The sequence below is a fragment of the Pseudophryne corroboree genome (assembly GCF_028390025.1).
Source record: "Pseudophryne corroboree isolate aPseCor3 chromosome 3 unlocalized genomic scaffold, aPseCor3.hap2 SUPER_3_unloc_1, whole genome shotgun sequence".
NCBI lineage: Eukaryota > Metazoa > Chordata > Amphibia > Anura > Myobatrachidae > Pseudophryne > Pseudophryne corroboree.
Genome location: NW_026967493.1, coordinates 5,104,733 through 5,118,965, shown reverse-complemented (window position 1 = coordinate 5,118,965; position 14,233 = coordinate 5,104,733). Strand labels below are relative to the sequence as shown.

The 14,233-nt window shown below is 47.6% G+C and overlaps 1 protein-coding gene across 1 annotated transcript in view; it reads left to right on the top strand.

The window, feature by feature from the left end:
• Positions 1-14,118, top strand: part of LOC134983076 (uncharacterized) — a 50,215-nt gene extending 36,097 nt beyond the window's left edge. Inside the window, exons 8-11 of the mRNA XM_063948771.1 lie at positions 6,296-6,779; positions 7,096-7,149; positions 12,889-12,996; positions 13,327-14,118. Of these exons, the coding sequence (XP_063804841.1) occupies positions 6,296-6,779; positions 7,096-7,149; positions 12,889-12,996; positions 13,327-13,925 (1,245 nt within the window). The 3' untranslated portion in view covers positions 13,926-14,118. The remainder of the gene's footprint in view (positions 1-6,295; positions 6,780-7,095; positions 7,150-12,888; positions 12,997-13,326) is intronic.
• Positions 14,119-14,233: the final 115 nt, after the last annotated feature.

Sequence of the window (14,233 nt, the reverse complement as noted above, 5' to 3'; positions counted from 1 at the left end):
GTCTCCTTCTGACAGGGAGACAGTTTTGGAAGCCATTCACAAGCTGTATTCCCAGCAGGTGATAATCAAGGTACCCCTCCTGCAACAGGGAACGGGGTATTATTCCACACTGTTGTGGTACCGAAGCCGGACGGCTCGGTGAGACCGATTCTAAATCTAAAATCTTTGAACACTTACATACAGAGGTTCAAATTCAAGATTGAGTCACTCAGAGCAGTGATTGCGAACCTGGAAGAAGGGGACTACATGATGTCTCGGGACATCAAGGATGCTTACCTTCATGTCAAAATTTACCCTTCTCACCAAGGGTACCTCAGGTTTATGGTACAGAACTGTCACTATCAGTTCAGACGCTGCCGTATGGATGGTCCACGGCACCCCGGGTCTTTACCAAGGTAATGGCCGAAATGATGATATTCCTTCGAAGGAAGGGAATTTTAGTTATCCTTTACTTGGACGATTCCCTGATAAGGGTAAGATCCAGGGAACAGTTGGAGGTCGGTGTAGCACTATCTCAGGTAGTGTTGCGGCAGCACGATTGGATTCTCAATATTCCAAAATCGCAGCTGGTTCCGACGACTTGTCTTCTGTTCCTAGGGATGATCCTGGACACAGTCCAGAAAAAGGTGTTTCTCCCGGAGGGGAAAGACAGGGAGTTATCCGAGCTAGTCAGGAACCTCCTAAAACCGAGCCAAGTCTCAGTGCATCAATGCACAAGGGTTCTGGGTAAAATGGTGGCTTCCTACGAAGCAATCCCATTCGGCAGATTCCACGCAAGAACTTTCCAGTGGGACCTGCTGGACAAATGGTCCGGGTCGCATCTTCAGATGCATCAGCGGATAACCCTGTCACCAAGGACAAGGGTGTCCCTCCTGTGGTGGTTGCAGAGTGCTCATCTTCTAGAGGGCCGCAGATTCGGCATTCAGGACTGGGTCCTGGTGACCACGGATGCCAGCCTGCGAGGCTGGGGAGCAGTCCCACAGGGAAGGAATATCCAGGGCTTATGGTCAAGCCTGGAGACATCACTTCACAAATATCCTGAAGCTAAGGGCCATTTACAATGCTCTAAGCTTAGCAAGACCTCTGCTTCAAGGTCAGCCGGTGTTGATCCAGTCGGACAACATCACGGCAGTCACCCAAGTAAACAGACAGGGTGGCACAAGAAGCAGGAGGGCAATGGCAGAAGCTGCAAGGATTCTTCGCTGGGCGGAAAATCATGTGATAGCACTGTCAGCAGTATTCATTCCGGGAGTGGACAACTGGGAAGCAGACTTCCTCAGCACGACCTCCACCCGGGAGAGTGGGGACTTCACACAGAAGTCTTCCACATGATTATAAACCGTTGGGAAAAACTCGACAGGTATTGCGCCAGGTCAAGGGACCCTCAGGCAATAGCTGTAGACGCTCTGGTAACACCGTGGGTGTACCAGTCAGTGTATGTGTTCCCTCCTCTGCCTCTCATACCCAAGGTACTGAGATTGATAAGATGGAGAGGAGTAAGCACTATATTCGTGGCTCCGGATTGGCCAAGAAGGACTTGGTAACCGGAACTTCAAGAGATGCTCACGGAGGATCCTTGGCCTCTACCTCTAAGAAGGGACCTGCTCCAACAAGGACCCTGTCTGTTCCAAGACTTACCGCGGCTGCGTTTAATGGCATGACGGTTGAACGCCGGATCCTGAAGGAAAAAAGGCATTCCGGATGAAGTCATCCCTATCCTGATCAAAGCCAGGAAGGATGTAACCGCAAAACATTATCACCGCATTTGGCGAAAATATGTTGCGTGGTGCGAGGCCAGTAAGGCCCGACGGAGGAAATTCAACTGGGTCGATTCCTACATTTCCTGCAAACAGGAGTGTCTATGGGCCTGAAATTGGGGTCCATTAAGGTTCAAATTTCGGCCCTGTCAATTTTCTTCCAAAAATAACTAGCTTCAGTCCCTGAAGTTCAGACGTTTGTAAAAGGGGTAATGCATATACAGCCTCCTTTTGTGCCTCCAGTGGCACTTTGGGATCTCAATGTAGTTTTTTGGGTTCCAAAAGTCACATTGGTTTGAACCACTTAAATCTGTGGAGTTAAAATATCTCACATGGAAAGTGGTCATGCTGTTGGCCCTGGCCTGGGCCAGGCGCGTGTCAGAATTGGCGGCTTTATCCTGTAAAAGCCCTTATCTGATTTTCCATTCGGACAGGGCGGAATTGAGGACTCGTCCTCAGTTTCTCCCTAAGGTGGTTTCAGCGTTTCACCTGAACCAACCTATTGTGGTGCCTGCGGCTACTAGGGACTTGGAGGACTCCAGGTTGCTAGACGTTGTCAGGGCCCTGAAAATATATGTTTCCAGGACGGCTGGAGTCAGAAAATCTGACTCGCTGTTTATCCTGTATGCACCCAACAAGCTGGGTGCTCCTGCTTCTAAGCAGACTATTGCTCGTTGGATTTGTAGTACAATTCAGCTTGCACATTCTGTGGCAGGCCTGCCACAGCCAAAAATCTGTAAATGCCCACTCCACAAGGAAGGTGGGCTCATCTTGGGCGGCTGCCCGAGGGGTCTCGGCTTTACAACTTTGCCGAGCAGCTACTTGGTCAGGAGCAAATACGTTTGTAAAATTCTACAAAATTGATACCCTGGCTGAGGAGGACCTGGAGTTCTCTCAATTGGTGCTGCAGAGTCATCCGCACTCTCCCGCCCGTTTGGGAGCTTTGGTATAATCCCCATGGTCCTTACGGAGTCCCCAGCATCCACTTAGGACGTTAGAGAAAATAAGAATTTACTTACCGATAATTCTATTTCTCGTAGTCCGTAGTGGATGCTGGGCGCCCATCCCAAGTGCGGATTGTCTGCAATACTGGTACATAGTTATTGTTACCAAAAAAATCGGGTTATTGCTGTAGTGAGCCATCTTTTCTAGAGGCTCCTCTGTTATCATGCTGTTAACTGGGTTCAGATCACAAGTTGTACAGTGTGATTGGTGTGGCTGGTATGAGTCTTACCCGGGATTCAAAATCCTTCCTTATTGTGTACGCTCGTCCGGGCACAGTATCCTAACTGAGGCTTGGAGGAGGGTCATAGGGGGAGGAGCCAGTGCACACCAGATAGTCCTAAAGCTTTCTTTAGATGTGCCCAGTCTCCTGCGGAGCCGCTATTCCCCATGGTCCTTACGGAGTCCCCAGCATCCACTACGGACTACGAGAAATAGAATTATCGGTAAGTAAATTCTTATTTTTCCCTGTTCCATTACATAAAAGGGAGCTGTTTTTTTTATTCCAACTTCTTCCTTGTCGGAAAACAAGATGGCTCCTTCCTAAACCTGAAGTCACTAAATACTTTCTCAGGGTTACGAAGTTCACAATGGAGTTTTTGGCATCACTGGATGGATGCTTATATGCATATTCAGATTTCGGACGGACATCAGTGTTTCCTGCGCTTCACGGTCCTTTTGGGTTGACAGCTCCTTGGGTGTTTGTGATGGCAGCTGCTCTGTGGCTTCAGGGTGTTCAGATAATTCCTTACCTGGAAGATTTCTCATTGCAGCTCAGTCAGCAGATACCTTGCAGGAGCACCTGAAGCTAACTATTCAATTCCTTACATATCATGGGTGGCTCCTCAACTGGCACAAATCCAGCCTTGTGCCTTCTCAGCGAATGGTACATTTGGGGGCCCGCTTGGACACACTTGCCCAGAACGTCTTACTCCCTCATGGCCAGATCAAACCTTGGTGCTGTCACTTCTCTTGTGTCAATAGTTGTAAGAAAATCTTTGTATGAGGGTTCTTGGCAAACTGGTCTCTAACTTCAACATAAGGGAGTTTACACAGTTCCACTCCAGGACATTCCAGTCTGAACTTCTGACCAAATGGAATAGATCTCAGGCCCCAGTTTCTAACATTATTCCCGTAGACTCATCCCAAGGACCGAACCCTGTGGAATGCCAACAGGAAGGATGGAAGTGGGTGAGGTTGAGCCGGAGGCAAACACAGAGAAGGAGTGGTTGGCGAAATAGGAGGTGAAGCAAGCATGGACAGTGCTAGAGAGGCCAGTGGCCTGAAGGGTGCAGAGGAGAAACGGATTGTCCACAGTGTCGAAAGCTGCAGAGAGTTCCAGGAGGATGAGCAGAGAGAAGGGCAGTTTCAGTGGAATGAAGGTGGCGAAAGCCAGATTAGAGGGGATCAAGGATGGCGTTATCAGAGAGGTAGATGGTGAGATGGTTGTAGAAAAGCCACTCAAGTAATACGGAGGCGAATAGGAGAAGACAAATGGGCGTTAGCTAGCGGGTGAGGACGGGTCAAGGTTGGGATTTTTGAGAATAGGTGAGACAAGAGCAAGTTTGAATGGCAAGGGAAAGATGTCGGCTGCGGGGTTTAGAGGACTGAGCGAAGGTGAGTGACTAGAAGGATTGCTTGGCAAGGGAAAGGGCGGATCTGAAGGAAGAGAGAATGAACTTGAAGTGGAGGGAGTCCGCCAGTGAGCAAGAATTCCTCTTGAAGTGCTTGGCAGTACACAAGCATTTTTGCAGAAACTGGGTCAGTTTGGGTGTTGCGGCGGGGGACAGAAGTGATGGGCTCAACAGTGTTGAGTGTGGAGGTGAGGGTAATATTGTGGAAGGAGACTGCCTGGTTGGGGCAGGCTATGGTGGATAAAGGAAGGTAATGAGTGAGGAGGACTGGACAGTGGGGTCGAGAAACTCGAGATTGACCTGGTGATGATTGGCTTTGGGCAAAGGGGAGGAGTGGAGAATGTGAGAGAGTGAAGTATAGTAGATAGTGGTCAGAGGGGGGGAAGCAAGAGTTGGGGAGGTCAGAGGGAGCACACAGATGGGTGAAGACAAGGTCAAGGGAGTGGCCGAGACAGTTGGGGGGGGGTGGAGGTCCATTGAGAAAGGCCAAAGGTGGAGAAAAGGGTAAGAAAATTGGTGCATTAGTGATGTAAATATGGATGTTAAAGTCACAAAGTATGATAGAGGGGAGGCTATTGGAGAGGAAACGGGGAAGTCAGGCATAAAGTTATGGAGGAATCAGGAGGAGGAGCCTGGGGGACAGAAGATGTCCGCAACACGGAGATGAATGGGGTGGAAGAGATGGATAGAGTGGACCTCGAAGGTGGAGAAAGAAAGGGAGGGCTCAGGTGGGATGACGTGAAAGGTGCAGCTGGGGGATGAGAGGATGCCCACTCCACCACCTAGGTGGTTGTTAGGTCTGATGGAATGGGTGAAGGAGAAGGCAGCAGAGGAGGAGAGCCAGGTTTTACTGATGGCAAAAGGTTAAGAGAGTGGAAAATGAAACGGACATGCAGGCAGTTTATTGCAGATGGATCTGGCATATATTATTTATTTATTTATTACCAGTTATTTATATAGCACACACATATTCCGCAGCGCTTTACAGAGAATATATATGACTTTGCTTGGAGGTTGTTTTGGATTGTGGAGCTCTAGTCCTGCTGACCATTCCTTTGTATGTCTGGTTTTTTCCTCTATCATCTCTATCCTTGGGCTTTTGCTAGTGAAACTGCCTGCCCTTTGCAGGGGTTGGGGTATAGGGGAGGAGAAGTCTGAGCTGTCTGAAAGTTACCTCTTCAGGTTAAATTTCCCGAGATCTTTGTTTGGTTGAGAATGACCACGCTGGGCATCACTGTGTGACGTGTGAGTGTTTCTCCATCAAACTCATAGGTTTACTAAGAATTGTATATATCACAGAATCGTGTTTTTTGTTGGTCTATGCCAGTGATGGCTAACCTTGACACTCCAGCTGTTGTTGAACTACACATCCCAGCATGCCCTGCATCAGTTTTGTTATTTGGCCATGCTAAAAATTATGCAGGGCATGCTGGGATGTGTAGTTCAACAACAGCTGGCGTGTCAAGGTTAGCCATCACTGGTCTATGCAGTCGTGTTTAGTCATGTTGTGTTTGCTCCGAACTCTGCCAGACATACCCATTTACGATTCACTTCGCAGACCCAAAATAAGCTTGAACGCAATCAAACACTAATGAACATGGAAAACACTTCCTTGTCAAAACCCATATAAATCCACACCAAACCAATGGACCTCATGGGTTTCAGTGTTAGATGTTGGCAGTGGTGCATTTAGGAGAGAGGAGTTGTTTGCAGGAGTTTGGTTTGGAATTTGGTGCTTGTTAGTAGTCTTGTTGTCTTGTATTTTTTTTCTGTCTGATTTTTCTGTCTTCATTGTTTATTTTATTTTGTCCTGTCACTGCTTATGTGTGTGGTCAATGTTTAGAGGCAATGTAGATTTGTTTTGTTTTTGTTTTTTAAGTGTTTTTTTTTTTTTCCATGGAGGGGGAGACGAGCATGCCTAGCGCTGAGGAGGCGGCGGAGCCACTTGATGATTCTCATGTTGAGAGTAATGAGGCATCCACCCTTCGCACGAAGACCAAGACCGGGCGGAATGTTAAGTTCACTTATCAGGAGAACATTGCCTTAGTGACTGAAGTGATGAAGTCACAGAAGATGCTATTTGGACGCCAGGCTGCCCGCACTACAGCGCAACGTAAATCAGCCATTTGGGCGGGGGTTGTGGAGGCAGTGAACGCCAAAGGCCACGTCCGACGCAATGAAGAAACTTGTAAGAAAAGATTCTCGGACATCAAAAGAAGAGTCAAGCTGAAGATGGCCAAGGAGTCCAGGATCGCACGCCAGACGGGTGTTGGCTTTCCTCACCAGGTTACTTATCTGAAGCATGAGGTGCCCTTGAAGCAGATAATCCCTCCAGAGGTCATCGCCCGCTTGCAAGTGATTGACACCGATGCCCCCAGGCGGCCTGGTGAGTTTCCATCTTGTGCTAAATACTGGCTGTAATGTGTGTTTTGTGTAAGAACTTGAGGGGCCAAAAAACAACCACAGTTTACTGTGAAGTATTATTACACGTGTTGCGCTAGGTTTCCCTGTCCACGTTACCAAGAGTAACTACTCAGATTTTACCTGACATGTTTTTTTAACTGTTCTGCCAAATATGACACATATATAAACAGGAACGTTTCAGGATTTTAAAATATACATATAAATAAAAAAATATATCATGGCTTACATACTGACAAGGCAGATCTATTAATGTGATGCATTTTATTTATTATTCACAGCACATCAGAGACAGCGCAGAAGGCAGCTAGAGGATAAGGACGAGGAGGAGGCAGGTAAAGTTGCACAAAGTATTTGTTTATAATACAAAAAACACAGTGTGGTTTTGATGTTGTGGTTTATTTTTTTTTAAATTAATTTTATTTCTCTAACGTTCTAGAGGATGCTGGGACTCCGTAAGGACCATGGGGATAGACGGGCTCCGCAGGAGACATGGGCACTTTAAGAAAGACTTTGACTCTGGGTGTGCACTGGCTCCTCCCTCTATGCCCCTCCTCCAGACCTCAGTTTGGTACTGTGGCCAGAGGAGATGGGTGCATTTCAGGGAGCTCTCCTGAGTTTCCTGTCAGAAAGTATTTTTGTTAGGTTTTTTATTTTCAGGGAGCTCTGCTGGCAACAGACTCCCTGCATCGAGGGACTGAGGAGAGAGAAACAGACCCACTTCTCTGAGTTTCAGGGCTCTGTTTCTTAGGCTACTGGACACCATTAGCTCCAGAGGGATCGGTACGCAGGTCTCACCCTCGCCGTCCGTCCCAGAGCCGCGCCGCCGTCCTCCTCGCAGAGCCGGAAGATAGAAGCCGGGTGAGTATGAGAGGAAAAGATCTTCAGAGGCGGCAGAAGACTTCATTGATCTTCACTGAGGTAACGCACAGCACTGCAGCTGTGCGCCATTGCTCCCACACACCTCACACATGGCAGTCACTGTAAGGGTGCAGGGCGCAGGGGGGGCGCTCTGGGCAGCAATATAAACCTCTTATTTGGCAAAAGAGAGCATATATACAGCTGGACACTGTATATATGCATGAGCCCCCGCCAGTTTTGCACTTTTAGCGGGACTGAAGCCCGCCGCCGAGGGGGCGGAGCTTCTTCCTCTGCACTCACCAGCGCCATGTTTTTTCTCCACAGCAGCTGAGAGGAAGCTCCCCGGACTCTCCCCTGCTTATACCACGGTAGAAGAGGGGGTTTTAAAGAGGAGGGCACATAATTCGGCGCAGATAATAATAACAGCGCTACTGGGTAAACATTAAATTGCTGTGTTTTTTCCTGGGTCATATAGCGCTGGGGTGTGTGCTGGCATACTCTCTCTCTGTCTCTCCAAAGGGCCTTGTGGGGGAACTGTCTTCAGAAGAGCATTCCCCGAGTGTGTGGTGTGTCGGTACGTGTGTGTCGACATGTCTGAGGTAAAAGGCTCTCCTAAGGAGAACATGGAGCAAATGTGTGTGTGTGGGGTGTCTCCATCGACAACGCCGACACCTGATTGGATATCTGGAAATTTATTGCACAAAAGATTAGAGAACAGACAGGGAATCTACCCATGTCTGTCCCTATGTCGCAGAGACCTTCAGAGTCTCACAACGCTCACTATCCAAAATAATAGACACTGATATCGACACGGAGTCTGACTCCAGTGTCGACTACGATAATGCAAAGTACAGCCAAGACTGGCAGAAATAGTATTCAATATATGATTATTGTAATAAAAGATGTTTTGCATATCACTGATGACTCATCTGTCCCTGACACGAGGGTACACATGTTTAAGGGGAAGAAAGCTGAGGTAAATTTCCCTCCTCTCATGAAGAAAAAGAGCGGGAATCTCCAGACAAGAAACTGCAGATTCCCAAAAAGAATTTTCAGGGAGTATCCTTTCCCTACTAGGGCCAGGATACGATGGGAATCTTCCCCTAGGGTGGACAAGGCATTGACACGTTTACCCAAAAAAGGTAGCGCTGACTTAACAGCTATCCTCAGGGATCCTGCAGATAGCGTGCAGTAAAAGTACTTTGAAGTCCATTTACACACATTCTGGTACACTACTCAGACCGGCGATTGTGTGGGCGTGGGTTTATAGTGCTGTGGCAGCGTGGACAGATACCTTATCAGCGGAGATTGAAACCCTAGATAAGGATACCATGTTATTGACCCGTATACATATATATATATATATATATATATATATATATATATATATAAAAGATGTTGTCTTATATATATATATATATATATATATATATATATATATATATATAAGACATGCCCAAAGAGACATTAGTCTATTGGGTTCTAGAGTCAACGCTATGTCGATTTCTGCTAGACGTGTCCTGTGGAACATGCAATGGACAGGTGATGCCGACTAAAAGAGGCATATGGAGGGTTTACCTTACAAGGCTGAGGAATTGTGTGGAGAAGGGCTCTCGGACCTGGTCTCCACAGCTATAGCTGGTAATTCTGATCTTTTGCCTTATATTTCCTCACAGCCTAAGAAAGCACGACATTATCAAATGCAGTCCTTTCGGTCGCAGAACAACAAGAAAGTACGAGGAGCGTCCTTTCTTACCAGAGGTAAGGGCACAGGGCACAGCTAGTTCCCAGGAACAGAAGTCCTCCCCGGCCTCTACTAAATCCTCCGCATGACGCTGGGGCTCCCCTAAGGGAGTCCGCCACAGTGGGAGCGCGTCTTCGACTCTTCAGCCACATCTGACTTCACTCACAGGCGGATCCCTGGGCAATAGAAATTATTTCCCAGGGTGACAAGCTGAAATTTGAAGGTGCCTCCTCGCCGGTCTTCCTTATCGGCCATACCGGCTTCTCCCCCAGAAAGGGAGATAATATTAAATACAATTCACACATTTTATCTACAACAGGTGGTGCTCAAGGTTCCCCTCCTTCAACAGGGAAGGGGATATTACTCAACCTTGGCTGTAGTCCCGTAACCGGACGGTTCGGTCAGACCTATTTTAAAATTAAAAATCTGAACCTATACTTGAAAAGGTTCATATTCAAGGTGGAATCGCTTAGAGCGATCATCACCAGCCTGGAAGGGGGGGATTTTATGGTGTATCTAGACATAAAGGCTGCATACCTTCATGTTCCCGTTTATCCACCCCATCAGGCGTACCTAAGAATTGCAATACAATACTGTCATTACCAAATTCAGGGTAATTGGCGGAATTGATGGTGCTCCTACGCAAGCAAGGAGTCACAATTATCCCATACTTAGACGATCTCCTAATAAGGCGAGATCAAAAGAGCAGTTGTTGAACAGAGTGTCACTTTCGCTGAAGGTGTCACAGCAACTCGGCTGGATTCTCATTATCCCGAAGTCACAGTTGGTTCCTATGACTCGTCTGCCCTTCTTGGGTATTATTCTGGATACGGACCAGAAATGGGTTTATCTTCCAATGGAGAAGGCCCAGGAACTAATGACTCTGGTTATAAAACTATAAAAGCCAAAACAGGTGTCAGTACATCACTGCACTTGGGTCCTGAGAAAGATGGTGGCATCTTACGGGGCCATTTCCTTCGGCAGGTTCCATGCGAGGACCTTCCAATGAGATCTACGGGACAAGTGGTCCGGATCACATCTACAGATGCATCAGTTAATCACCCTGTCCCCTAGGGCCAGAGTGTCTCTCCTATGGTGGCTACTGAGTGCTCCCCTTCTGCAGGGTCGCAGATTCGACATCCAGGACTGAAGTCTGGTAGCCACGTACGCGAGCCTCCGAGGTGGGTGAGCAGTCACACAGGGAAGAAACTTCCAAGGTCTTTGGGTCAAGTTACAAAAAAACTTGTATTCAAATCAACATCCTGGAGCTGAGGGCCATATACTACGCCCTTCGGCAAGCGGAGACATTGCTTCGCGACCTACCGGGTCTGATCCACTCAGACAACATCACCGCAGAGGCTCATGTAAACCACCAAGGCGGCACAAAGAGCAAAGTGCAAATGGCAGAAGCCACCAGGATTCTTCGCTGGGCGGAAAATCGTGTAAGCGCACTGTCAGCAGTGTTCATTCCGGGAGTGGACAACTGGGAAGCAGACTTCCTCAGCGGACACGACCTGCTTCCAGGAGAGTGGGGACTTCATCTGGAAGTCTTTGCACAGATTGCAAGTCAGTGGAGACTGCCCCAGATAGACATGGTGGCGTCCTGCCTCAACAGAAAGCTACAGAGGTATTGCGCCAGGTCAAGAGACCCTCAGGCGGTAGCTGTAGACGCCCTAGTGACACAGTGGGTGTTCCGATCGGTCTATGTATTTCCTCTTCTTCCTCTCATACCCAAGGTGTTGAGGATAATAAGGAAAAGAGGAGTGAGAACAATCCTCATTGTTCCAGATTGGCCACGAAGGACCTGGTGTCCGGATCTGCAGGAAATGCTCACAGAAGATCCGTGGCTTCTTCCTCTAAGACAGCACCTGTTGCAACAGGGTCCCTGTCTGTTCCAAGACTTACCGCAGCTGCGTTTAACGGCATGGTGGTTGAACGCCGGATCCTAGCAGAAAAAGTTTTTTTGGGTGAGGTCATTCCTACCTAATAAAGGCTTGGAAGGACGTGACATCTAAACATTATCACCGAATATGGCAAAAATATGTTTCTTGGTGTGAGGCCAGGAATGCTCCTACGGAGGAATGCCATCTAGGCCGTTTTCTTCACTTCCTACAAACTGGAGTGAATTTGGGCCTAAAATTAGGCTCCATTAAAGTTCAGATTTCGTCCGTATCCATTTCCTTTCAAAAGGAATTGGCCTCTTTACCTGAAGTACAGACTTTTGTGAAGGGAGTACTGCATATTCAGCCTCCTTTTGTACCTCCGGTGGCGCCTTGGGACCTTAACGTGGTGTTAAGTTTCCTGAAGTCACATTGGTGTGAACCACTTAAAACAGTGGAGTTGAAATATCTCACTTGGAAGGTGGTCATGTTGTTGGCCTTGGCTTCGGCTAGGCGAGTTTCGGAATTGGCAGCTTTATCACATAAAAGCCCCTATCTGGTTTTCCATATGGATAGAGCAGAGTTGCGGACCCATCCTCAATTCCTTCCTAAGGTGGTCTCATCCTTTCATATGAACCAACCTATTGTCGTGCCTGTGGCTACTCGTGACTTGGAGGATTCCGAGTCCCTTGATGTGGTCAGGGCTTTGAAAATTTACGTGGCCAGAACGGCCAGGATCAGAAAAGCAGAAGCACTGTTTGTCCTGTATGCACCCAACAAAGTTGGCGGCCCTGCTTCAAAGCAGACTATTGCTCGCTGATTCTGTAACACCATCCAGCAGGCGCATTGTACGGCAGGATTGCCGTTACCAAAATCGGTTAAGGCCATTCCACTAGGAAGGTGGGCTCGTCTTGGGCGGCTGCCCGAGGGGTCTCGGCACTACAGCTGTGCCGAGCTGCTACTTGGTCGGGTTCAAACACCTTTGCAAAAGGTCTATATGTTTGATACCCTGGCTGAGGAGGACCTCCTGTTTGCTCAATCGGTGCTGCAGAGTCATCCTCACTCTCCCGCCCGTTTGGGAGCTTTGGTATAATCCCCATGGTCCTTACGGAGTCCCAGCATCCTCTACCGGTAAATCTTTTTCACGTAGTCCGTAGAGGATGCTGGGCGCCCGTCCCAAGTGCGGACTACTTCTGCAAGACTTGTATAGAGTTATTGCTTACAAAGGGTTATGTTATAGTTTCATCGGTCTTGGACTGATGCTATGTTGTTTTCATACTGTTAACTGGGTAGTATATCACAAGTTATACGGTGTGAATGGTGTGGGCTGGTATGAATCTTGCCCTTGGATTACAAAAATCCTTTCCTCATACTGTCCGTCTCCTCTGGGCACAGTTTCTCTAACTGAGGTCTTGAGGAGGGGCATAGAGGGTGGAGCCAGTGCACACCCAGAGTCAAAGTCTTTCTTAAAGTGCCCATGTCTCCTGCGGAGCCCGTCTATCCCCATGGTCCTTACGGAGTCCCAGCATCCTCTATGGACTACGAGAAAAAGATTTACCGGTAGGTTTAAAATCTTATTTTTTTTGTAGGTCCATCATCTGCAGCACCTCTTAGACGCTCGGCAGCTGTAGAGGCTCCAAGGATTTCTCTGGCGGCTTCAGGGAAGACTTGCGGCTCTCGTTCGCCACATCTTGTTGGTGAGACTGGGGCAGATTTACTAAGCCTTGAAGAGTGATAAAGTGGAGACAGAGAAAGTTGGCTCCAACTGTCACTTTTCAAAAACAGTCTGTAACATGATAGTAGTAACTGATTGGCTGAAACTTTATCTCTCTACTGTATCCCTCTCCAAGGGTTAGTACTCTTTCTGGCAAATTGGAGGGGCGATATGTAGGCTTTGCCCACCATGCTGTTAGTTGTAAATAAACAGCTGGTTTTTGGAAGTTACTATAAGGGCAAACTTAGGCAAATGTAAGTTTATATTGCAAGTGTTATTATGCCAAAAATACTGACCCACTTGTCTACCATAGGTTCTGGAGACAAAGAAACTGAACATTTGGATCCAGTCCCAGATATGGAACCTGTAGAAGCAGAAGAGAGGATTACGCTACAAATATACCCCTTGACCCAACCAATGCCAGCCACCCCCACAGTAGAAACACCACAACCCCAAATAAGCCCTAGCCCTCCTCCTTCCCAACCAGACAGTGCGTTTTGGCATACGTTGTCTGATTTCCAGACTCGGCAGCTGTCCCTCCTCACAACCCAAGTGCGCCAACTGTCTAACCTTAGTAAGTGCGCACACAGACGCAATCGCGGCATGACCGCGCTAACGGCAGAAGTTACCAGAGTGGCAAACAACCTTGACCAAATCAGGGACTCCAGTAATAGGTTCCAGGACACCTTCTTAAGGATGATTGATTCACAGACCAATGCTGCTCGGGATCTGAACGCAACAATTTTGAGTTTGGGTACGCAACTTTTGGCCCGCTTACCTGATGCTAACTCAGGCGCATCTCCCAACGGCACGACACACACCGCTACACCTGTAGCCACACCACAGAGACGGACAGTCCGCACTAGAGGTGGTGCACAGCAACGCAGCTCCGGCAGGGAAGCACCTAGGTGACGGCAGTGCGGCAAAAAAAAAAAATAAAGCAAAAAAGATTTTTTTTTATACGTTAATCAAAAAAAAACTTTTGAAATGTCTGTAAATATTTCTATACTTTAATTACTTGACAAGTTTTGTACTTGCATAATGTTTGGTTGTGTATTTCTACACATTATTGACCTTGCAAGATATATATTTGTATAATGTTTGGTTGTACTTTCCGTGTACAGAAATTTTTCAGCTATATTTGATAAAGATTTTATATCTACCAAACAAAAGGTATAAGTTATACCATTTTGAGGGGAGTTTCATTTAAACACACACAC